The 26,209-nt window shown below is 42.2% G+C and overlaps 1 protein-coding gene across 1 annotated transcript; it reads left to right on the plus strand.

The window, feature by feature from the left end:
- The first annotated feature begins 423 nt into the window (after nucleotides 1-423).
- On the plus strand, nucleotides 424-26,209 carry col5a3 (collagen type V alpha 3 chain). Its single transcript, XM_022738061.1, has 67 exons — nucleotides 424-448; nucleotides 1,276-1,443; nucleotides 1,580-1,671; nucleotides 1,829-1,950; nucleotides 2,199-2,361; nucleotides 3,473-3,595; nucleotides 4,855-4,974; nucleotides 5,065-5,193; nucleotides 5,300-5,347; nucleotides 6,444-6,485; nucleotides 6,684-6,746; nucleotides 6,837-6,911; nucleotides 7,551-7,634; nucleotides 7,749-7,805; nucleotides 8,363-8,416; nucleotides 8,540-8,593; nucleotides 8,766-8,819; nucleotides 8,904-8,957; nucleotides 9,044-9,097; nucleotides 9,185-9,229; nucleotides 10,064-10,117; nucleotides 11,021-11,065; nucleotides 11,144-11,197; nucleotides 11,284-11,328; nucleotides 11,406-11,459; nucleotides 11,592-11,636; nucleotides 11,766-11,819; nucleotides 12,409-12,453; nucleotides 12,620-12,781; nucleotides 12,892-12,945; nucleotides 13,061-13,114; nucleotides 13,203-13,247; nucleotides 13,992-14,045; nucleotides 14,157-14,201; nucleotides 14,285-14,338; nucleotides 15,161-15,214; nucleotides 15,358-15,411; nucleotides 15,515-15,622; nucleotides 15,731-15,820; nucleotides 15,903-15,956; nucleotides 16,142-16,249; nucleotides 16,404-16,511; nucleotides 16,615-16,668; nucleotides 16,772-16,825; nucleotides 18,211-18,318; nucleotides 18,435-18,488; nucleotides 18,888-18,941; nucleotides 19,037-19,090; nucleotides 19,183-19,236; nucleotides 19,387-19,494; nucleotides 20,461-20,514; nucleotides 21,219-21,272; nucleotides 21,398-21,451; nucleotides 21,673-21,726; nucleotides 21,811-21,918; nucleotides 22,014-22,067; nucleotides 22,530-22,583; nucleotides 22,669-22,776; nucleotides 23,386-23,439; nucleotides 23,565-23,600; nucleotides 23,699-23,752; nucleotides 23,984-24,088; nucleotides 24,119-24,302; nucleotides 24,524-24,636; nucleotides 24,843-24,911; nucleotides 25,744-25,977; nucleotides 26,063-26,209. The coding sequence occupies exons 1-67, from the start codon at nucleotides 424-426 to the stop codon at nucleotides 26,207-26,209; spliced, it is 5,142 nt and encodes a 1,713-aa protein (XP_022593782.1).

Consider the following 26,209-nt stretch of genomic DNA (forward strand, 5'->3'; position numbering starts at 1 on the left):
ATGTTTCCCAGAAAGACCGAGAGAGAGAGAAAGATGATGAGATGATCTTACTGATAAAGTGGACGTCTTAAATGTAGCATCATACAACAACAAACAGTCGTGTACATTTAGAGGAGGTTGTCACTTTATGTATTTAAATCATTGCTAATGATGTTCATCAGCTGGGCAATTACTTTGTTTGCCTTTTAGTGTTGGATGGGAAATGCATAGTGCGTTCATCAGAGCTTGTTTGCTGAAAACAGCTGTCTGCTGAGCCTGTAAAAAAGGTTGACATGAGAAGGTTTTAAGTCATAAATAAGCCAATAGGGTCTAAAAATCTATGTGAAGTGTTTGATCTGTTTGTAATATAAACAATTGTGATTAGAGCAGCTTCAAAAACAGTTTTGGTCAACAGTTTCAGTGGTGCTCGCCAATTAACTCTCAATGGGGATGTGGACCTTATCCTGTGGTAAGAGCAATGAGAACTGGCAGAAAGGCATTGCAACAAAAATAGAACTGTCTTTACTTGTTCCCATTATTAGTATCTTACTTTACTTACTTTAAAAAAAAACTAATAAACACTACTCATCAAACAGACAATTGTTCTTACGGAGGGTACAGGGCCTCGGATCCTATCCAAGCCCTTTATATTTTCTCTATACTCTATACCCAGACATCTTCCCTGTGTGGTATAAAGAAAAAGTCATTTAAAAAGTAATAAAAACTTTGTCAGTAACCAAAATTATGAATCCCTCCAGATCCTTTCCTACTCTTGTTCAGTTGTGCCAGTCCAACTATATTGTTGAGGAGCAACGTAAAACAACTTATTGGCTTTTAACTGTATCTCGAGATGTGACAGTGAATATGTTTTGAGTGAATGCATCTTTCTTTGTTTTCTTTCATGACAAAGGGTCATGGCTTCCAAATCTCCACAGGGGCAGCACTTCTCCTTTTCAGACTGAAATGGCAGCAGCAGAATATGAAGGAGGATGTAGTTGTCACGTTCTCAAGAACAAGCACAGATACTCCCATGTTTTGCTGCTGCAGCTTAAGTTTGAACGTCTGCCACTTCCCATGGGAAGCAGAACAAATCACTGTGCTTGCCAATGTTTGATTCTGTGCAGGTTGCTGTTTGGCAAAAAATGACAAAAAACCTTTTTCTTTCAGTAGCTTAAACCTTGAATGAAGGTGTTGGCCTTGTGCTGGCTAGGTGGACACCTTGATGAACAGCCTCAAATCCACTAATCATCAAACCCACCCATCCGCTCAGTCATAGTGTTGCTTGTCTTTTTGCAGCCAATCCCATTGATGTCCTGAAGGTCCTGGAGCTGTCGGAAGACATGGAGGGTGTATCGTTGGAGGCTGGTCTGTGCACCAGCAGGAAGGGCAGAGAAGAGACAGACCTGTCCTTTAAAATTGACAAGAAGATTCAACTGAGCGCGCCCACCAAGCAACTCTTCCCTGGTAAGTTTTAATACAGTGTGTTTGTTTGATACAGAAATAAGTAACTGTGTTTATGGATGTATTTGGTCATTGAGAGCCTGTGTCCTAATTTGTGTGTGTGTGTGTGTGTGTGTGCGTGCGCGCGAATTCCCATCAGATTCGCCATTTCCTATGAATTTCTCAGTGATGACGACAGTTAGAGCTGTGAAAGGCTCACAGGTCTTTCTCCTCTCCCTGTATGACTCGCAGGTACGCATAATACACTCTACATCATCTCGGTCTAAGCGGGATATGGCCAAACATAAAGAGCCTGAGTTACACTAACTAAAAATGATTTTCCTTTTCCCATTATCATTCGTTCCAATCATCCCTCTTTCCTTCCATCCTTTGTCTCTACGTCCCTCAGGGCACACAACAGCTGGGTCTCGAGGTCGGTCGTTCTCCTGTCTTCCTGTATGAGGACCATCAGGGTCATCCACCACCCGAACTTTACCCCACCTTTAGGAAGATCAACCTGGCTGATGGCAAGTGGGTAACTACACACACACACACACACACACACACTTTTGTGTTTGCCTTACATGAAAGTTATTGATAATTTAAAGGCATGCAGAGCCATAATAAAAAGAGAACAGAATATTAATGATAGTAAAAAAAAAAAAACAACATGCAGGAAATTTCCCTCATGTGGCTGCTGCAGGATTCTAGAAACACTTTCTCAAAAAGGAACAGCTGTAAAATAAAAATTGAATTTCTTCTTCTCTCTTTCCTGCCAGGTGGCACAGAATAGCTTACAGTGTGGAGGGCCAGTCTGTGACTCTCTACCTGGACTGTGACAAGCTGGATACCCTGGACCTGCTCAGAGGTCACGACCCCCGCATCAGCACAGACGGAGTTACCGTGTTTGGAACTCGCCTGCTGGACGAAGACGTGTTTGAAGTAGGAACATAAATGTGTGCATTTGTATCTGTGTGACTCGGGATGTTATGTAATATGACATGGAGGCAGAGTGAGTGGAGTTGAAACTGTCGCACTGTTTCACACATCTATTGAAGGGAAGAACCAGGCTCATTACCTTCAAATCATTTACTTTGTTAAGTGTAAAGTCGTTTGGCTTTTTAAAAACTAAAAAAACTAAATAAATAAAAACTGGCAAAAACTACAAAGAACGAGAACACACAATAAGTTTCTTGTGTGTGGTAAGTGTCTCTGCTTGTTGCTGCTTGTTTGATTAATCCATCAAATGGTGACAAATGGATAAAAGTTTTTCTCCCTACACTGCCCTCCAGTGGTAGTTTGAGTGTACTGCACTTTAACCACTGCTCCAATACCATGAGTGCCAGAACCCTGCAGCAAAAGTTTTTAAATGTAAAACAGATAAAGCAATAGTAGTCTAAAAGTCCCATTTAATATAAATATTTATTCTTAGAGCTCATCAGTAGTTTTGCAAAAATGAACACTTAATAACTGTTTAAACTCACAAAATCCTGCACATTATTCACAATAAGCACTGGGAAAATCCTCCCCAAATCTGCAGCTGTGTAAAGTCCTCGTCGACTTTTATTAGTTCTGTTTTTGCTGTGTCTTCAGCAGTGTGAGGTAATTTTGTCAGATTTCAAGTGTGAACTCTGACCTTTGTTTTCAGTGTCAGGTGGTCCATCTGTTTAACTGAACAACTCCCAGCCCATGTTTGGCTTGGACTCCCTTCCATGTCTGTGGATGTGTGTGTGCATGTGTAGAGCAGCACGAGAGGGAGAAAGAGCTTGTGTCTGTCTGTGGGCTTAATGTGCTGGCACCACTTGAGACTGAAGGTCTGGAGATGATTAACTGCACATCAACTGTGAAAACAGCCCGTCGTGTGACTTTGATCTGACCAAATGAACAAATACAAAGATAAAGACACATGGATATGACATGCCATTCATGTAATGAATGACACATTGTTCAGTGACAACCAGTGATGACATCCATAATGTGAAGTGACACGTTCGTTACTGATGCTCATGTGGTTTTACTAATACTCTTGTTTGGGTGTGTTATTGTGACGCAGGGAGACATCCAGCAGCTCCTGATCGTTGATGACCCCAGAGCAGCAGAGACGTACTGTCAGGACTACATCCCAGATTGTGACGCACCTTTGCCCTACGACAGCATATTAACAGAGGCTGAGGAGGTAAGGCCCCTTCTTACATCTAAATGGAGAGGGCAGTGAGAGACTTGAACCACATATCAACTTGAGGACTTGAACAGCAAATGGTCAGAAATCATATCGGCCACTTGGGATACAGCCATTCGGTCTACCTGCCCCGTTCCTCACATAACCCACACTGGGAGGCATTTCAGGTATTGGATGTTATAAATCCAGACTGACATTTCAAAATCAAAGGAGCCCCGAAGGTTTCATTTGTAAAAGGGAAACTATTACAGGTTTTTATGGACAGTTTAGATGGCAGATATGACAAAAAGATGAATCGTTTGAATATTTTCAGTCATATATTTACACCAAGAAATCCTCTGGGTAAAATAAATGAAAAGGTCACAGTAAGATCACAGTGGGCTGTGAAGAAACATCTGCTGCATGGAGAATTAGTCAGATATTTAGCTCAACACTATTTGGCTTCCAGTATACTGTAAATACACTATTTGCATGTGCAGATTGTATCTATATCTATTTCTTTCTCTCGAATGCAGACAACTATACACACACACATACATTTCTAATAAAAAAAAGCATCACTCAAACGCCTCCAGCTGTTAATTTCCTCGCAGTTGATTTGATACTTCCATCTTGAAATAAGGTTATAAAACATGAAAAGCTACCAGTGCCCACTGAGCTCTCACCCTCTCTTTCTCAGTATCCCTCTCTCTTCATAGTAAAACACTCTACGTAGCTTGATGATCTAGTACCCATTGCCAGGTTCTGTGTGCCAGTGCTCCACACTTCTGGGAAAAGTTTCAAATCCTCTTCCGCTGCTTCTGTTTGATTTATCGTCCGGCTTGCAGCTCAAAACGCTCCAGGATTCTTGGTTTATTGTGTTCAGAAACTGGATTTTTTTGTAACAGGACCAGAAGTGCAATCAGCTTGAAGACGTTAATGGAAAACATGGGACTGAGGCACTGATGAAGCTGTCATGCTGAAATGTGCAACCCCTCGAAGAAGCCAAAGTAAAAATATTGAGCCTAGTCCAGCTGTAGCTGTACCAGAAGGATCACTCAGTCAGACGGCCTGGCAGAGGAAGTGTTTCTGAGATCTCAGTGGGCATCCTTTATGTCCTACAAATTATCTGTATTTTCAATGTTGTGTGTATATATATATATATATATATATATACACACAACATATGTATACGCAAAAAGTTACATGTGCTGACATGATGCTCCATCTGTTGGTGGGCTCTTTGTCATCTGTTTTCATTCTTTCATGGTTCTCAGGTGGAGAGAGCACCGAAGAAACATGTGGTCGAAGAGTTTGAGGAGTTTGATTACAGTGACCTTTACGATGACATGTCCGTCTCCACGGTGACCGCAGGTCCTAATGTCACAGAGTATGAGGTGAGACTCAAGAGCTTAGCTTTGTGCCTGCGTGAGTTTGTATTTCCTCTGTTTTCTTTCTGTGCCTCATCATTATGTTTTGTTGGACAGATTGTTGAGTATGAAGACTATGACAACACTACAGATTACTACCATGTGAACGAGTATGAATATGAGGAAGAGTATGATGACCGTTATGGACCAGCTGAGAGAGAACGGGAGTTCTCTCTAAACACACAGGTACCATCAAAACCATCACATACTGAGAATTTATTCAGCTTTACATGAAGGGAATCCTGTGTGCATAAATTAATGCTGCATGTGTCTGTCCATGTCCTCTCATTAGGATGTACCAGAGAAAGGACAGAAAGGAGAACCAGGCTATTTGGGAGTGGTGAGAAAAATACACACAGGTTTAAAAACATGCAGAAACACAACCACACAAGGGCTTCATATTGACCCTCAAAATATTTTGAGTGCTGTGCAGATATTTCCTGATCTAAACCTGGAAATCAGGAAAATAGTTTAACACCCTAACCGTTTTCTGACACAAGGATCTGTAGAGGTAAAGGTCCTGTACAGATGCTTTTGTCGGGACAGGCCTGCATTGGGAAGTTTAGCATACGTTTTAATTGAAACATGGGTTCTTTAGAGTAACTGAATAACATTAAGTATTAACAATGCACCGGTAAAGTCCAATAAATACTGATAAATCAACCTTCTGATATTATCAGCTGATCTTAGCTTGTAACAGATATCAGATATTGCAGCTGTATAAATGTTGACTCACATGTCAGCTGATAAGAAAGAAGAAACAGCAGTAGAGAATTATCAGAAACATATGTGAGAAGCAATGACATATTCTGTTCACCACAGAGCACTGACAAATACAGTGATATGAGTGATATGACAATGTAGATACCATGAAAACAGATAAATGTGTTTGCCATCAGTGGTTTAGTTAAACTGTATGTATTGTGGTAAATGTTCCTTTAATGTCTCTGTGCATATTTAGAGCATTGTGGGAAATGCTGCAAATCTGTGATAGTGGACAATTTTATGGCAATATTGGATCTGATATTTGCATTAATGTGTTAAAGTACTTTGGTTTTGCAGGTGTTTAATTTACTTTATAGACCAAACTCTGCCAAACATGTCAAGTTATTTAATCCATAATCAACCAGAAAATTTAAGGAAATAATCTATTTTAAATGCATTAACATTCTACCAGTGTATTATTGTGACATATATCATTTTACCCATATTGCCCATGCCAAATACTTCAACAACAAATTTAAAAGTGTCCTCATCCAAAATGTTTCTTTATGTTATGTCTATGTGAAATCTCATATATTGATATCTTGTTTTTTAAAGTAAAATATCAACATTGACTAAAACAAAAGTCCAGTATTTGTCTGGTAGTTAATGAGCACCGGTATCAAAATGTTCAAACGATACCTAACCCTAAACCTCAACCTAAATGTCTGCAGGGAACGCAGATTACAGGATCACATGGGCCTCCAGGACCTGAGGTGAGTGAATTCTGCTGGATGACTAGCTATCTACCTTGAAACACATTTCACCTCAATCTTCAGGTGTGAAGAACAGTTTTGCACATGGGAGAGGTGGACGAAAGCTGCAGCTGAAATGACTTTTAATATGGAAATGGAATGGAAATCGTTTCCATCACTCTGAACCGACTGATTGTGTTTTTGTCTGTGTGTTTTCAGGGAGAGGCCGGTTCTCCTGGAATCACAGGACCAGTGGGACCTCGAGGAGACCCCGGGGAGCTGGTGAGGACTGTCCTCCGTTTAATGTGTGAGTGACTGAGTCCGCCACATGTTGGCGTCTCTGTATAACTGTCCTCTTCTGTCTCCTCTCAGGGCCCACCAGGGCGGCCGGGCCTTAATGGAGCTGATGGGATACCAGGTCCCCCAGGCAACATCATGCTCATACCGGTAACATGAAGACACTTCTGTGTTGCCCAAGGCCTTAGAAACTGCAGTGTTGTTGCTCTGGCAGTTATTTGCCCCTATTAACCCTTAACGGAGCCTCAGGGCAAACGGGAATGTTTGTATGCTGTAACAGAGAAATGGGCTGGCTCAGATTACACAAATGAACTATTTGTTTAACTTTGCTAATATCGCCTGCTCCTGCTTTAACCCTTATAAAGGGTTTCAACCTAAAACCATATAAAGTGTAGATTCATACGTGCACATCAAATGTAGTTCTTCAGCGTGCTTCAAAATGTATTTGTTCTGTGTCATTTATGTGTGAACACAATCCTTTGTTTACCGATGTCTTTATTTAGTGTTGACTTGGGTTGAGATCTGGTGAATGTGAAGGCCACAGCTTATGATTCACATCCTTTTCATACTAAACAAACCATTCAGTGACTCCTCATGCTCCGTGTGGAAGCATCTGCATATGTTATGTTTCTCCACTTATCTATTTTTCTTTCACTTTCACCCATCTGCTCCTTCTTATGCAAGACTTGAATAGCAGTGGAACATATTGGCCACTGGGTGGGGTATTGAGTTTGACTAAAAAGCATCCTCTGCGTGTATGTGTGTGTGATCGTGTGTGTGTGTGTGTAGTTCCAGTCAGGGGGTGATCCAAAGACAGGTACTGTGGTTTCTGCACAGGAGGCGCAGGCCCAGGCCATCCTGCAGCAGACCAAGGTACCAAAACATTACTTTACATCTTAAACACATAGAAAAAACTTGAATGTAAACCTACTGCAGTTTGTGTGTCGCTGTCTGACTCTTTCCTCCTCCTCTTTCCTCCTCTTCTAGCTGGCTATGAAGGGACCTCCAGGACCACTCGGCCTCAGGGGAAGACCTGGACCACTGGTGAGTGAGGCCACATCACGTTGCCATTTTAGTGTGTGGTGTGCAGGGTGCAGGGTGAATAATCTGCTGGAGAACAGACTGCTCAGGGTTTTTTTCTTCAAGACTATGTTCGGTCATGCTATTTAAATACTAAGTGGAAAAAATACATTACTACAAAAAATATTGCAAGATTTAAAAGAAAAAGTCTAGGCCACCTGAATGTTGCTGGGAAATGTAATTGAACGGTTAGTGTATTCTGTAACACACATCTGTGCAGTGGTTAGTTAAACACACACCCCACTTTAATTGTAGTGTTGCAAACGACCTGTTGCATTCACATCCTGAGCAGTGGGTCAGGAACTCACCTCCAAAGCAGGTGGAGCGCATTGGAAACAAAAGGAGCACCCATGACGTAGGTTACAGGACATTCCTGTAGTAGAAAAGTATGATACTATACACACACACACACACACACACACACACACACACACACACACACACACACACACACACACACACACACAGGATCCCAAAGCAGACTTCTTTCGACAACTGAACGTTGTAAACGTTTTTCCCAGGGTGGACCAGGTCCTTCTGGGCTGAAGGGGACCAACGGAGAGACGGGGCCACCGGTGAGTTCGCTGGCACGGCAGATGCCATGGCAACACACTCAGTACTTCACTCCCTTGTATAATGCAGAAGCTCATTTAACTAGCATGACTGTCGCTTGCTCTCTTTCCACCTTTTCTCCCCAGGGTCCTTCAGGACTACCAGGTATCCCAGGTCAGAATGGGCGTCCTGGGAAAAGGGTGAGACTATTAACTCCAGTCTTTTCTCAGTAAATAGCATATTCTGTTATTATGGTCTAATTTCATAGAATCACCCTGAAATAGTCTTTTCTCAATAACTCAAACACTTATTTGACAGGATGTCAGTGAGGAATCTGCCATGTCTAACTTGTGCGTGTATGTGTGTTATTAGGGTCGATCTGGTACAGATGGGGGCCGAGGTGCAATAGGAGAGGCTGGAGCAAAGGTGAAGTAGAGCTGATGTCACACTTTCACTTACTGACTGCTCTGTCAAAATATGAAATATTAACCATATTAATTCAAATTTCAGGGGGATCGAGGGTTTGATGGCTTGCCTGGTCTCCCTGGAGACAAAGGACATAAAGTAAGTTAGCTGACTGAAGTAGTGAGTGTGGTTAAGCTGATAATTCATGAAACCAATTTCCAACTTCTATACCTGTATTTTCTCAGGGGGACAGGGGGAAACCAGGTCCTGTAGGTCCGTCAGGAGAGCCAGGAGAAAAGGTGAGAGGTCATGGTGGTTGTAGGTATTAATGTTTATGCTGGTCTATGTTTCTTTATCTGGGTATTAATGCCTGAGGTTTTTCACAGGGCTCCGAGGGGCCACCCGGGCCAAGAGGACAACCAGGTGATGCTGTGAGTGTTTACACCCAAAAGACACATGTATGAAAAGATGACTTCAATAGGCGCTCCACCTCATATGAAGATCAGTTCACTTGTCATGACATACTACTCAAGTTTTGAAAACAGTTTAGATAATGTGTGTTGTGGCTTTGGAGGAGTTTTTTTTAAGTCTGAGAAAATAACCCTGATGATTTGGTTGTTAGAGTTATCTTGAGAACCTGCTTCATAAACTTGGGTTGTGGAGATTGAGAGATGTTTACATATTATCTAAATCTAATGAAAGATGCTATCAAGTTGAACAATGGGAAATGTGGAGTCCAGTGTTTATTGGAGTGTGATCCAAACAAGAGACTCAGGGTATCTCTGCACCTGCTGCAGTCTCTTGTGAATCCCCCACCTTTTAGTATTTACAATACTAAATCACTAAAGTACCACTTAAAATTCCCAATTAATTAATTCCCAAAGCCAATTATGCTAAGCAAGTGAAAGTTAGGATTTTGTAGCTCACTTGTCTTCCAGTATACCTAGACCCTAATATACCAACACACTCAAATTTCTTTGTAATTATGCCTGGTATCCTATCACAGACAAATACATATCCATGCACTGTACTTCTATACTTATAAGGTCTTTCACTGACCCACTTACCTTAAATGAACCCTAATTCCAACCGTAACTCCAAAACAGGATCTTTGATCCTCAGATGACCCACTGAAGAGGCTTTTCAGAAAAGGGTCTAAAACTCAAATTGGTCCTTACAGAGATAGAAGTATGAAGTATGAGAGCACATACACACACACAAACCTGATTATATTTCATTGGATGTAACTGTGATGTCTATTTCAGGGCTCCAGAGGTCTGAATGGCCCCAGAGGTCGTCCTGGTCCTCCAGGCCAGCCTGTGAGTATGAACTTTATACTTTATTATACATACCACATCTGCACACAGCCACATACATTAATCTAAATGAAATTAAACTAAAAGACATAACATAATTGTAATTATCCTGCTGTCTGGCCTTTGTGCTTATCCATGAAGTGAAACTAAGGCTCTTCTCACCATGAACATAAATCCAACTGTGGTGTCATGATCAGATAATTCCATATGATAATGTTTATTCGCAATGTTATAGTGGTTCTCCATTTGTTAAACATGATGTTATGTAATTCTTATCTCCACTGAGAAAATGACTCTCTGCCAAATACATCACATTTCCAAACACCTGAAGCGGATTCTTTCTAGTTTGCATAATTTACGTTCATACTTTAAGCAACACAAGTTTGCACTTGTAAGCATCTGATAACACATGGAGGAAACGTTTTTTCCTTTGTTTAAATTTCACATTTTAGCTGCTGTTGGTTAATCAAGCATTAAACGCCAAGTAGCAATGAGGTGGTAGAACCAAATCAGTGAGGTGGCTGATAATCTCTGGTTTCATTTAGTCATAGTCCCAAGAGGCTCATGTAACAAGCCTCAGGGAAATGTCTGTTGAACATAAAAGTCATGTCTTCTCTATTTAGTCAGACAGGGAAAAATGTTTTAGGAAAACATTTTTCATGTGACAGACAAAGACGCAGCCAGAAAATAAAGCCCACATAGGGAAATTAATACATGCATTATAGAGCTGGCAGCTTCACTGTCTACTATTAAAACCCATACATCCTCCTCCACTGTCCTGGTATTTTGTAATAAAGAGCTGCTGTCATTTCCTCAATTTTTTAATATGGAGGCTGAACAAGTGCACTCAAGGACGCAGAAGAAAAATGAGTCCCTTCTATTAACTAGTCTTTTCTCTACTCACAGGGCATTCGAGGAATTGATGGGGGTCAAGGCTCAAAGGGAAACTTTGTGAGTATAATAAAGGTAGTAGACAGAAGGGCCTGATGACAAATCACTCCCGGTGACATAATTTCCTGTATGCAACAGGGACAACCAGGAGACATCGGCGCACCTGGACAGCAAGGCAACCCTGGAATTGTGGTACGAGCAGAGCACAGATACTCACAAAAATAAACCGACTGCATATATGCATAAACAGAAATACTAATGCTACACCTCTCCTACAGGGCTTCCCTGGTCCTCAGGGGTTAGTAGGGCTGCCAGGAGAGAAGGTAAGACACTTGTAGTTGGATTTTACTCTTTGGGGTGCAGAAGTCGAGATAATGGACTGGTCTTTCTTGTCTGGTAGGGGCCTCAAGGGAAGAAAGGGATGCAGGGCTTACCTGGAAACGATGGGCCCCCAGTGAGTACATGCAGTGTTTGCACTTCCATATCTCAGAGGACTCTTATTGACATAATGCATTCCCTCACCCTTAATCCTAACCTTAAAATCACAACTACATGCCTAACTGCAGTTTGGCTCTCTCGTTAACAGGGTCATCCTGGAAGGGAAGGAACTCCAGGTGAAAAAGGACTGCCGGTAAGTCTGTTGTACAGTATGCATGTATCTGTGTGAGTGTACAACACATGTACTGTATGTTGTGCTGCTGTTGCTACAGTTGAAGAGTAGGTGTCAGTCATCTTAATGTGTATTTGTTTTCATTTGTAGGGTCCTCCAGGAGTGCAGGGGCCTGTTGGATACCCTGGACAACGAGGAGTTAAGGTAGACAATGCAAATCAGAGATCAAGATTTGGTTTGACACTGAAACCTAGTAACCACATGAATTTGTATATATTACAAGATTTATTACAGGACACAATATGGTATCCAAGGAGAAGGATTATTAGTTTTTTCATCAGTTGTGTTTCAGAAATTCATACTTGAGCACTGGAAATCCGCGTACCTGCCCACAATATATGAATGGCAAGAAAACATATGATTATTTGAATATGGAAAGGACGGTAGCTATAGAAAAGAACAAATGTACCCAATTTAAAACCATATGGGGAGAAGTATTACAAGCTGTGAGTACACTAAATCCCTGGCTTTAAATTGGTAATCTGACAGGACAGGCTGATAATATCCAGGTCTGAATCATTGTGACCTGACCCAGGTGTTTAACTTTCAATTAGCTGGATGTTCTTTATGGAGATAAACTGTATATGAAGGTGAATGTCAGCATGCTAGCAGTTTTATATGCTCGCAAGCTCATGCTAATGTCATGAACAGCCAGTAATATTATATCATGTGTTTTCTATTTTGTGGTTGATTACAGTTTTGTTGTTTTGTTGTATCGTTTCCTGTTTGACAGGGAGCAGATGGAATCAGAGGATTAAAGGGAAGCAAAGGCGAGAAGGTAAGAGAGACAGAAAACAGTCTGTGCACATTGAGGATGTTTTGTTGTCTGAAAATATCATGTTACCTCCACTGTTTAATTACAGTATGTGAGCTCTTTCTACTTCCATCTGTGATTTTATGTTGTCTGTTAAACTGGATTTTCCTCCACTTGGCTCTGTCGGCAGGGAGAAGATGGTTTCCCAGGGGCCAAGGGGGAGATGGGAGCAAAGGGAGACACAGGAGATAATGGAGCTCCAGGTACCCGAGGAGAAGACGGGCCTGAGGGACCCAAAGGCCTGATGGGTCCTCAAGGAGAAGCTGGCCCTTCTGGTACTTCTGGAGAGAAGGTATGCAGCTATGTTAGCAAGTATAATACTAATTGTAATTGATAAAAATGTTCTCAACTCATCTGGTACAAAAAACTAGTTCAAGTTGAGTCACACTGTCTCTCTTTTAGGGGAAACTGGGAGTTCCTGGTCTGCCAGGATATCCAGGACGACAGGGACCAAAGGTAAAATGAATACAGTAATCAACACTTGATTGGATTAAATTAGGCAAGTTTCAGATGTAGTGTGTGCAGTGTGTCATTCATACAAAGTGAATGTTTGTGTATTCCTCCTCCTCAGGGTTCTGATGGTTTCCCTGGTGCTCTGGGAGATGCAGGAGAGAAAGGGAAAAAAGTGAGTAGTGGGTGTAAAATCATGATGATGATATGTCAGGAAATCCGAATTTATCCATTAACATCCTGTTTTTTGTGTTGTCACTCAGGGTCCTGCAGGACAACCAGGAACCGCGGGCCAGAGGGGTTCAAATGTGAGTGCTGTGTCTCAAAACATTCCCCAGTTCAGTAGGTAATGGATTGCACTTTTAAAACCAGGTCTTGTGACTAGGAATTGAGGGCTGAAGTCCCGGCCCGCTCTCGTGGCTATCCTCTCTTCCAGTAGCTTTAGTAACTCAAGGGTCTTCTTGCTGAAGGTCTTTTTCGTATTTCTGAAAAGACGAAACATTTTTCCTCCCTGTTGTGAACTACATTGCTCTACTACTGCACTGGCAAGTAAGAGGTCCACATCTTGTCATTTTAATAAAGATAAAAGGATTATCTTGTTAGAATTCAGCCAGAGCCTCAATGAGGATTTGACAATGTAACAAAGACTTATGGGACATGTTGTTGTTGAATGCTAATTGCCTTTTATCTTGGTTAAAATGTGTTCAGGAAGAGGCATTACAGCCCCATTTAGATAAGATATGAAAATCCATGGAGATTATGGAGTAGCCTCAATGCACTTCTGCTTCAATACACCCACAAATGTGAGTGTTATGATAGCTACACAAATATTTATATATATATATATATTTTTTAGCTATGCTAGTGGTGTGTCTCTAGGGATGTCAGTATGGTTGACATTTTTGTTTTTGTCAGTCCCTGAATGCACTTTATAGAGGCTCAATACTTCCTGAACTGGGTTTGGATTAGTTTGAATCACACCATATGTGTTGGGTCAGTAAAAGCCCAGGAACATCCTGGCTTTGGTGTCACTCATGTTTCTTCTTCTGCAGGGTGCACGTGGTTCCAGAGGAGCAAAAGGGCCTACAGGGAAATCAGGAGAAAAGGTCAGCTGACTCTCAGCCAATAGTTCCACCTCATCAGTCTTTACTGACGGATGAATACACTTCCTTTTTTTATCTCACTCTATGTTCTCTGTCTTGCTTAAATTTTCATAGGGTACCTCAGGACATGATGGGCCCCCAGGATCTACTGGAGAGAGGGTAAGAAAAACACTAGTAACATATCATATCAATTAATAGACTGATTGATTGCTTATTATATTGTCTGCATTATGTTCTTTTAGGGACCTCAAGGGCCGCATGGAAGGAACGGAGAGCCAGGACCCAAAGGATCAAGCGTGAGTGGCAAAACATACACATCCATACATAAAATTAGGGCGGGATGTTGTTCAAAAATTTGAATAGTGGTACTGATACTGATCTTGACTTTGATACCGATTCTTAATGATACCTTTTTCATACCAATTTCATTCAACCCATTTTAACAAAAAGACAATGACGATCACCAGCATTATTAGATTTTGGTCCAAGCATGCTGCATGCTTATTGTGCTCACTGACACTGACGAGATTTACTCGTTTACTCATTGACTCTGTAGGTGATGAATGATGAGCCATTTCCAAATCCTCGATTGTATCAAACAAATTTGGTTGGTCCATAAAAGTATTGAAGTTCAATACGCAACCCTACATAAGATTACACACAAACAAAAATTTAGACTTGATTCATTAGTCATTGTCTTAATTTTGAACTGTGTCTATCAGGATAAAGATTTACTCCACCACTACACTTTTTTTTTTTTAATTAATTAGTTTTTATTTAAGATAGGACCAAAACAGGAACAAACAAAGTTCATAAATCAATCTAAAATCTCAATGTTTTAGCCATTAAGAAGAAAAAATATTCATCTACAAGCCTGTTTATTGTGGCTTTGAGGGCAGTGGTGTCTTGCTGTGGTGCAGGCTGCATGGTACCAACATTTCATTCTGCTTCAAGTCATTTTCTGATCAGAATTGTTCAGTTTTTCTGTCTGAGATTACACAAGATTATACCAATTTCTGTCCTGAGCCCCCTTTAATTTCCTTGGTCTTGGCACATGTGTGTATTTATGTGTCTGTCTGTGTGGTTTTGTGTGCATGCATGTTTGTGTGTGTGTGTAGGGTCCCGCTGGGAAGGATGGACTTCCAGGTCACCCGGGTCAAAGAGGAGAGCCGGTGAGTGAGGTCATAGGAGGTCATCAGTTACTTCACTGTTTCTTTGAGAAATGGTCTTCACCACACACACACACACACACACACACACACACACACACACCAGAATATTTTTTTCTTTGACCTTGACATTTCTGTGACTGCAGGGATTCCAAGGGAAGACGGGACCTCCGGGACCCTCAGGTGTTGTGGGGCCACAGGTGAGTTCAACAATGTGAATCACTTTTGTTATGTAATATATCTCTTGCCTTGTGGCGTCTGTACTGGTGTAACTGAAACAATCACTTGTGTATATTTTTTCAGGGCAAATCAGGAGAGTCTGGCCCACCAGGGGACCGAGGTCACCCAGGGGCACCAGGGGTACCTGGAGAGCATGGTTTACCTGGGGCTGCTGGGAAGGAAGGTGGAAAGGTGGGTCCACACAGTTATGTCACACTGATTGTTATCATTACATACACTAGAGTCTTTTGGGTTTTAGTCAACAAGTTCTTTCTTTTCTTCTATCTTTTTTTTTCTCAGGGTGACCCAGGATTACCTGGGACACCTGGGAAGAACGGTCCTCCAGGACTGAAAGGGTTCAGGGGGAGCCGAGGAGCACCTGGAATAATGGTAACACACAGAAACACAGACCACACTCCAAGGAAATGACTTGACTTCTTAATATTCTAAATAATATAAGTGATCTTTCCAGGGGCCTCCTGGTCTGAAAGGAGGATCAGGACCTACAGGATCCCAAGGAGCCATAGTGAGTTCGAGTACATCTCTTTTGTTTTTACAGTTCATGTTCAGTATGCTTTCCTGTGAAATGAGAGCATATTTCTTCGGTTGTGTATTTTTTCAGTATAATATTTTATAATTTTTGTAGCAAGTTAAATTAAACGATGATCAATTGGTGTCTGAACAAATTCACATGAAAAACTCTGTCCATAGGGTGCATCAGGTGAGAGGGGCCCTCCAGGAACAGCTGGTGCCATCGGACAGCCGGGTCGGGCCGGATCAATCGGAGGACCTGGACCAATGGGAGAGAAGGGGGAGCCTGTAATTAATTATTTATGTCTTCCCATTAGACTTAATTTGTTTTCAATGATTCTGCATTTCATTGACTCATGAGGCATATGAGTATGGTCATTAGTTTGTGTTTATAGTTTGCTTGCAGAATAACACATGTTAAATGTGTGTGTTTGTGTTCCAGGGAGAGAAGGGTCCTATTGGGCCAGCAGGTCAGGATGGAGACCAGGGACCCTTAGGGATGCCTGGAGCTACAGGTCCTGCAGGGCCTCCAGGAGATGACGGGGATAAGGTAATCCGTGTGTCTCCGGGAGTCTGAGAGGCAAAGTGAGGGTGTATGTGTTTTTGCTGTGGTAATAAAGTGTGTGTGTGTGTGTGTGTGTGTGTATCCACAGGGAGAGCAGGGAGGCCCCGGGCAAAAAGGCAGCAAAGGAGACAAAGGGGAATCAGTGAGTTTACAGCTGGAAAAATACATCAATGTGAATTGTACTCCATAATCAGAGTAGGTTTCATCTTGTCTAAATGTCTCTCTCTCTCTCCCTCTCTCCACAGGGTCCTCCAGGCCCAACTGGCACTCAAGGGCCCATCGGTCAGCCAGGACTCCCAGTGAGTCTGCTGTTCTCTTTGTATTCTCAGTGTCTTCATCCATCTGTCCATTAGCTATACCACTCTCTGAGGGTCATAGGTGGCGCTGGAGCCAATCCCAGCTGACACTGGGTGAGGGCAGGGAACACCTGTCCAGGGTGCACCCTGTCACATGTCTATCACAGGGGTGACAGATAGAGATAAACAACCATTCACACTCACATTCACACCTACCACCATCAATTAACCTGACCTGCATGTCCTCAGACTGTGGGAGGAAGCCAGAGTAACCGGAGGAGAAACCCACGCAGATACGAGGAGAACATGCAAACTCCGGCCGAATAGGGGCTCAAACCTAGAACCCCCTTGCTGTGAGGCAACAGTGCAACCAGGCAACCAGTATCTGCCGCAGGGTCTTGGAAACTAAAATACCTCAAATCACACTGTAGCACAGACCTAATGAGAAACTCTTGAATCACTACATTTACACGCACTCAAGACACCAGGTTACTGGAGGACACATGCAGTGTAGTAACCTGGTTACTGTGGATCTGTGTATACATGCATTGCTTTCTCATTTTAACTGTATCACTGAGTCAAATGTTCAGAGCTATAAACCAACCTGTTTAGTTGCTAGTAGAGGCTACTGTTTGTTTGTTACAGTTTTACTTCGAATTTGTGTGAATTATTTAAAATGTAAGAGTGTATCGCGATGTGTAATTATCGCTTCTTTTGCTGCTCCGTCGTCACAGAAATATTTTCCCTGTCTGAAGTGTTTATGATGCACACGCTTACTTTTAAAAGCTGAAGAAAAAAACAAAAACATGGCCAAGAATTCAACCATGGAGAAATCAGGTTTTTCTAATCCCCTACCCCAATTATGGAAATATTGTTTTTCATTTACATGACGTTCAAGAAATCAGCTATAACATACATCAATATACCCTGAGTCAGAGCAACAGCCAGAGCAGCTACACAGGCAAGGACACTGAACTCAAGTGTGAAAATTGCAAGGAGAGAAATGGAAGTAGACAGCAAGTGTACTCGATTGAGAGAGGTGGATTATAGTTCTTTAAAATGCAACGCAGCGAGAATACAACCATTTTTTACAGGAAAAATGTATGACACAGTTCGGCTTTGACCCACATCTGGTGCACTTATAGGTGACAGCTGTGAGTCTGGTCACTGTTTGTAGAGACTTCAGTCTGCAGTGTAGTTCAAAAGACTTCACTGGTAAACCACAGAATTACACTGAATTACATTGTATGAGCAATTCAAGTTTTTGTTTGACTTCTCCATTTCTGTATAAATAGACCATAACCACATTGATTTAGCTCTTAATTGTTTCACAGTTGCAAAAAATTTCTCACTCTTTGTCTTTGTCATTCTCCTCCACTGTGTTGTAGGGTTTGGATGGAGAGCCAGGTCCCCGCGGCCAGCAGGGCATGTATGGTCCGAAAGGAGATGAGGGACTCCGCGGCTTTAAGGGCTCTAGAGGACCAATAGGATTACAGGTGAGATTTGTCCAGAAGTCAGGCTGCAGACCATTGAAGTGATGTTTTCTGAAAAGATGGAGTGACCTTGGAGCTCGACACTAATCCTTTAATCCTGTATGTGTGTGTTTTCCAAGGGCATGCCAGGCCTACCAGGAGAAAAGGGCGAGAGTGGACATGTGGGACTAATGGTGAGCTTATATCCTGTGTAAAGATCCATCCTTTATTCACATTACATTTTCCTTCATTTACACAGAGTAATTAACGACCATCTTGCAATGGGATCACGGCAGCTGTGATGCCCGTCAACATGTTGACGTTCCGACCTATGAGTACTCACTAGTTATTACTACATTATAATACGAGTAATAAGTTTCATGGCTGCATCTTGCATGGTCAGGATGTTGTCCACAGACAGACAAACACCTGCCAAAGTACTAAAAACTGTGGTAGTTCCCGCCACAGTAGGCGTCTCCGGGACTGCTTTATGCCATCATGACACACACACACACGCAAAGTGAAAACAATTTCACAATTGCACCTGCTAATGAGTAATTGTTATTTCTTCTACATCATATCCCTGGTTTTAGGGTCCACCTGGGCAACAAGGCCCCTCTGGCCCTCAAGGACCTGTTGGGGGACAGGTAAGTCTGACAGACACATTTTTGCATTATTTTTGCATGTAGTCAAGCACTTGTTCTGAAATTGGAAGAAATACTATGATGTCTGTGCTGCACAGGGTCCGAGCGGTCGAGTAGGAATGGTCGGACAGCCAGGTGTTGTTGGAGAGAAGGTGAGGAAAGAGCACCTTTTAGATGCACATTACAATGTTCAAATAATTGATCTCTTTCTGTGTTTAATGCCCTCAATTTATTTCTATATTAGGGGGAGGATGGTGAGGCGGGTGACCCTGGGCCAGTTGGTGTTCCAGGAAGACACGTGAGTTTGTTTGATTTTCTTTGGGGCCACTCCTTGAAGACATCTTCAACTGTTCTGCCCACCATCTTCATTTTTTAAGCTTAATTCATTGTTATCCTCTGCCTCACCCTTCTTTATGACTGACTCTGCTCTAACCCTTTATTACTTTAGGGAGAAAAAGGAGACCAGGGGGAGAAAGGAGATACAGGCCCTCCAGGAGCAGCTGGTCCTCCAGGAGCCAGGGGCACACCAGGGGAAGATGGAGCCAAGGGCAATGCTGTGAGAAACACTAAAACCGATAACAGTCTTCATCACTCTACTGTTATGTACTATGCAATACAATGCAGCACAAAGCACTGTAACTCAGTATGAACCTGTATAATATTGCTCAATGAACTTTAGTACAGTCTGTGGTACCATAACGTTACTGTGCCCTGCCCTAGAAAAGTGAAGCACAGTGATGAAATATTTGATAAAAAAGCGAGTAAAGACTGAAATCTGACATTCTGCCCTCTGTTTACTTCTATAAAAAAATTATTATATCATAGAAATGTATAAATTCTGTAACAACAGCATTTTAAATTTTCAGTAACTACAAAACTGAGCCAAATAACACGTGAACATGTGTTAACTAAATGAGGCAGTAGCTGAATCCAGCAATAATGGAGAAAATAAACCTAACTAAACTGAACTCATGCTAAAGTTAACTCACTTAGCAGATCTCAGTAACTGCCACTGCAGCTTTCGATTCAAGTGAAATTCATGTGATTTAATGAGGTTAAGTTACCTTTAAATCACATTATTTGAACGTATTCAATTGTACATTACTTTTTTATACTGATTTCAGCCTAAATTAATAGTAGACGATCAGACAGTGACTAAGCAAAACAGAGATACTTTTAGATGGATAGATAGATAGATACTTTAATTATCCCCAAGGGGAAATTCATTTTAATCTCTATAAGCCAAAGAGACAAAGTCGTAAAGAAAGTTGAAAGAACACTTTTCCTTGTCCTTTTTCCTCTTGCATTCCATGAAGATTATCCAGAGAAATTAATCATCCTAAAAAGGCATAAAATGAAGTTACAATCTTTCTGTTTGTTGCAGTTTGTTGACTGAACTGTCTTCACTTTACTGCTGCTGTAGTTAGTGCTCTCTGTCCTTGTAAGGCAGTACATGAGTCGCCACATTTATAGCCTATTCTGTTGTACACTATTACTAGCTCAAGCTGTCTCACTCCCTCAGGGTCCTATAGGCCTCACTGGGGACCTCGGACAGCAGGGAGAGGCTGGACCCAATGTGAGTGCCTGCTCTTTCTATTTGTCCTCCTTTCCCCCTTATTCTTCTTCATCCTTTTCTTCTAATTCGCATTCCTTTGGTAGTTATGGATCTGTCTTGTTCAATTGCCAGAGCAAAGGCTGATCAAAAAGATCTTTAACTAGGATAGAACGCATGATTTTCTTCATCCAAGGATGTCACAGCAATATTTTGTCTTTTTGATTTACACCATATTTGCAGGAACAGTTTGCTGTGTAATATGAAATTTTTATAAGGAACACTGGTTTGAGAAAATGAGGATTAAGCCAGACTTTAAACACATTAAAGATTTATACACAGAACTGCTATTTAACATAATTTACAGCTGCCAAATGAGTCAGTATTTGGAAGTGTTTAGTGAAAGCATCCTGATTTGGTTTAATCTGTGTCTGAGGATGGTAATATGTTGAGTTGACTTTTTAAAAAGGAGATTTTTGGTGGCTAAGACAGGGTACCTTGTTCTCTTGACTTACATGATGCTACAGATTTCTTGGTTGCTGTTGTTCTCTAGTGTCTTGTAAGCCCATACACCACCAGCACCATGTGGTGGAGGGCACTTAAAATAGATCATTTCATCAGGCAATCCTCTACCTCTGCTCATGTTACCTTTAAGACATCTTCAGCTTTATTTTCTGGTCAAACTTTGTGTAGTTTTCCTCTGCCCACCATTTTTTTTTTCTCATCAGGGTGTGGATGGTCTGCCGGGATCTAAAGGAGACACAGGCGATCCTGGAAAATCTGTGAGCTACTCTCCTCTACATCACACACCATGCACTATGACATCCATGATGTTCATAAGCATTAAATATGTTGTCAGCAACAACATAAAGACTAGCCATGTAACCTATTTCTTTAAATTTCTCAGGGACCACCAGGAGCACCAGGGGAACCTGGACCATCTGGACCTCCTGGGCGAAGGGTTTGTGTTGTTGTGTTTGTCAGTTCCTGCATTCACCTCTGATGCACTCATTTCTATTTCCTGTTAGATTAAGTAAAAAATGAAGCCCTCTTTCCCTGGTTGTATGAGGTTGCAAGTATTTTTCTTAATGCATTCTCTCAGCGCGTGTGTGTGTGTGTGTGCGTGTGTGTGTATCTTTATGACAGAGTCAGGTAAAAATGTTTTAAAATGTTGTTCTCCAGGGCCACTTGGGTAAACAAGGGAAGGAAGGAAAGGCAGGCCTGAAAGGAGCAAAGGTGAGTGTTAGAAACAACTCTTTGAATCATAACTTCTGAATCCTACCAGTTTCTGAAGGTCATTCTGTTCCCTGTTTGTTTCAGGGTGCTGCTGGTTTGGAGGGTCCCATAGGGAAAACAGGGCCTGTGGGGGCCCAGGGGCATTCTGGCAAGCCTGGCCCCCAGGGTCTAAGAGGGATTCCCGGCCCTGCAGTAAGTTAGTTCAGTGACAGCACAGAATGAATCAGAGAAGCACAGAAAAAGATGAAGGTTAAGAAACAGTTTCCATCTCTGTGTCTTTCTTTCAGGGTGAGCAGGGTTTAAATGGACCACCTGGCCAGACAGGACCACCAGGTCCCATGGTAAGATGACACGTCAAATATCAATTTCCAAAGATTTTTTTCATGACACAATGGAGGAAATCATCTGCTTTTTTGCTGAGAGTTAGATGAGAAGATCAATATAACTCTAATGTGTGTATGGTAAATATAAAGCTACTGCCAGTATCCAGTTAGCTTAGCTTAGCACAAAGACTGGAGACACTTATATTTAGAGAACAGACATGAGTGTGGTGTTGATCTTCTTATCTAGCTCTCAGCAAGAAAGCAAATAAGTGTATTTCCCAAAATGTAGAACTATTCCTTTAAGACAAGAGATAGAATTTATTGGCATTATGACAAAAAGGTTCAGCTCATTTCCTTTGCTGTGAAAATATAGGATGATGACCCTTTACCAACTTTTATATCTCAGTCAGAGTAGTAGATGAGTGGGTTTTATTATATGCACAGCTCGTTTTTGACCTCGTCATAACTTCATCTTCTCAGGGTCCACCAGGATTACCAGGACTAAAGGGAGACCCTGGCAAGAAGGGAGACAAGGTGCGTGCATACTGTACACACACAAGTATTTACTCTGCCCTTAACTGTGACTATGACCTTGATCTTATTTGTGATATCTGTGCAGGGTCACGGTGGACTAATTGGTCTGATAGGGCCCCCAGGAGACATTGGAGAGAAGGGTGACAGAGGACTGCCAGGAAACCAAGGACTACCAGGTCCAAAAGGAGATGAGGTGCTACAAACATACACAAATACACAAGCCTGAATTATAAACCAGACGATGTAGACAACCTGTCTGCACCTGTCTGCAGGTCCGTCTCATGTTAGTTGGTTTGTGATAGTGTGATTTCATGCCTTCATGAGGGCCCCTGCCATTCTGTTACTATAACTGTATGCAAAATTCAGTTCACTATATACCAGGGAAGAAACATAAAATATAACTTCTTTGATCAATGAAAATTCACTATAATATTGCCCATAAGGCTACTGAACGTTGTCTGGGGCACCGCTGGCAGGTTAATCCCTGTTCAAAAGATGAGGCTGGCGATATTCTCTGTCTTTCTAGTTGTCCTCAGATCCCATGAAAGATCAAAAGGAACATTTTTCTAACAAGTATTTTCTTGGATCTTGGGCCTGAGAGCAAAAGACAGGGTAGGAAAGACAGAAAGTTTTAAAAGACAGATTAATGCATAGTTGGTTTTGGTCTTTTCATGGGTTTTGTCAAGAATAAGCTGCTTTATTCTTCACAATCTCTACAGAGATACAGAGCAATGCTTTGTAGTCATTACTTCAAGCAGATCTACTTGTTCTCTTCATCTGTTTCTTTTGTCTTTTCTATCAGGGTCCATTTGGTCCACCAGGGCCCCCCGGTCCTCCTGGCCCCACAGGCCTGTCTGTGAGTACACAGGATTATATTGACAATACATGGCCTACAAACCTGCATCATTGTTAGCACAGAGTTTGCTGGAATATCATCCATCCCATCTCTGTGTCTCTCCTCTTTCTTTATCTCTCTCACAGGGTGCTATTGGCCTAAAGGGCTCTAAAGGAAACCAGGTAACTATGACACTCATTGTTTTATTAGATTCATTTATTCAGTGCTATTACATTACACCACCGCCCAAAACTGATCATTTTGCTCTGTGTGTATTCAGGGTCCAATTGGTCCCAGAGGAGACACTGGACCTGCAGGACCTCCAGGATCACCAGTGAGTTCTGATTACAGATCAGCAACTTTACAAACCTCATTTACTTAAATTTACATCTGTGTGACTTCACCCATACTCTCCTCCTCTCACCCTTTTTCACTTGTATCTGTCTGCTTCAATAAACTCTCCTCTGCAACTGTTTCTTTCCCTTCACTTATTATCCTTTCTTTGCCCTTCTGTCTCCTCCTCTCCTCTCCTCACCTCACCTCACCTCTCCTGTCCTCTCCTCAGGGGCTGCCAGCCGCTGGAATGGCCCCCCTACCAGAGCGAGGACGGAGAAGGAGAACCCACGACTCGGTGGATGGTGCTGCACTTGAACAAGAGGAGCGGGAGGCAGTCGATGGAGGAGAGGAGGAATGGATGCAGGGGGACCAGGCGGAGCAGGATGGTTGGACGAAGGAGAAGGAGGGCCAAGGCATGGAGGAAGTTTTTGCATCTCTGTCCTCTATGAAAGTGGAGGTGGAGGGTCTGCGTAACCCACAAGGGACGTACCACAGCCCAGCCCGCACCTGTAAGGAGCTCTGGCTCCTCCACCCAGAGCTCCCCAATGGTACTTCATCATTTCTGTTTATCACAGCTGTCTGCCTGCATGTCTATACTCATTATCTCTGCTGTCCTTCTCTCTCTCTGTGTCTGTGTGTTTTCTTCTCCATCTAATATCAACTGTCTCCGCAGGATTCGTCACTCTTTGGTGTTTTTGTTGTTGACAGTGGTAGGAGCCTTGAGTTTTTTGACCCCTCTCCCCTGCCCTCCCTCTTTCTCTCTCTCCAGGTGAGTACTGGATAGATCCAAACCAGGGTTGCCATAGAGACTCCTTCAAAGCGTTTTGTAACTTCACTGCAGAAGGAGAGACGTGTCTGCACCCTGACAAGAAGTTTCAGTCGGTTAGTTTACATGCAGAAACACACACACACACACAATTGAGATTATTAATTAATTTACTTTTTGGGCATTTGATAAACTGTTAAAAGCTAACTGGAGCCTTTGCCAAAAGCTGAATGGCTTAGAGAGAGATTAAACATTATTTAGTCATCACCTGTGTTGATTCAGAGAACATGAAACAGATTTTTTGTTGTTTGTTTGCCATTAGGTGAAATTAGCTGCCTGGAAAGGGGAAAAGCACGGCACATGGTACAGTAAATTCAGGAAAGGAAAACAGGTATGATGTGATAATTTTGCATCCTATCAATGTTGCTAATGCATGTTTTTACACAACACTTCATGGAAAAGGACTTTGAATGTGAAAAAGTTTAATCAGAAGTATAAACACTGCTGAAAATGTGGGACATATTTAGTTGAATGCCAGATAGAATCATTTTTATCAGCTCTAAAGAGGCACTTCATTTTCAAAGCAGCATTTGGCAGACACTGTTTTCCAGAGTGTCTAAAAATGCTGCTCAGAGTAAAACAAAACCATCAGCTGAACTAAAGTTAGACATTTGGCAGCAATCAGATCATATTAGTGATGAGCACACCAGAAGCTGTTATCTGATTTACTAACAAGCTTCAGCTGATTTTCTGTGTTATAGAACAGACAAGCTTGCTTTCTGTACTGATAAACAACAAGGGTAAAATTCCTTTCTACTACAGCAAAGACATGAGGTTTGACTCTCTGTGGTGGTACGTTCAGCTTGGCTGGTTGTTCTAATGAACAAAATCAGCAATGTTCAAAGGAAGGAAGCCTGCAAGCATTCTTGTCCTTGTTGCTCCACTGCCTAATAAACAGAATTTTAAGTGTTAAGTGGTAGCCTGGTGAGGAACACAAGGTGCAGAAGTTAAAAGTAAATCCTAACCAACAATGACCATGTTTAAGACTATGTAATGGAGGGTTGACAAAAACTGCTAATTGAGTCTTTCATGGCCTTTGTGACAGTGTTGCATTAAGCAAACAACTGAATGCACACTTCTGTTTACTTCATTCTTGCGCGCGTGTGTGTGTGTGTGTGTGTGTGTGTGTGTGTGTGTGTGTGTGTGTGTGTGTGATCCTCCAGTTTTCCTACTCTGGGTCAGATGGCGTTCCAATCCACATTGTCCAGTTGAACTTCCTGAAGCTGCTGAGCGCGACAGCCAAGCAGACCTTCACCTACCACTGCCTGAACTCTGCCGCGTGGCTGCACACCGCCACCTACGGCCACGAACACGCACTGCGCTTCAGAGGCAGCGACGGGGAGGAGCTGACACACGAGAACGCGCATTACATCACTGCACTGTACGACGGGTGTCAGGTGAGTAACACGGATATATATTTGAGCATGAACACATACACCTACATATGTTTTTTGATTGTGTGGTTGTTTTTCTGTCCTGCAGACACGCTCAGGGCAGGAGAGGACTGTGTTGGAATTTGACGCTCCACTGTCCAACACGCTCCCCATCATTGACGTGGCTGTGTCTGACTTTGGAAAGGGGAACCAGAAATTTGGTTTCCAAGTTGGCCCGGTCTGCTACAACGGTTAA

Source organism: Seriola dumerili, unplaced genomic scaffold (genome assembly GCF_002260705.1).
Source record: "Seriola dumerili isolate Sdu_G_001 unplaced genomic scaffold, Sdu_1.0 BDQW01000035.1, whole genome shotgun sequence".
NCBI classification, from domain to species: Eukaryota; Metazoa; Chordata; class Actinopteri; order Carangiformes; family Carangidae; genus Seriola; species Seriola dumerili.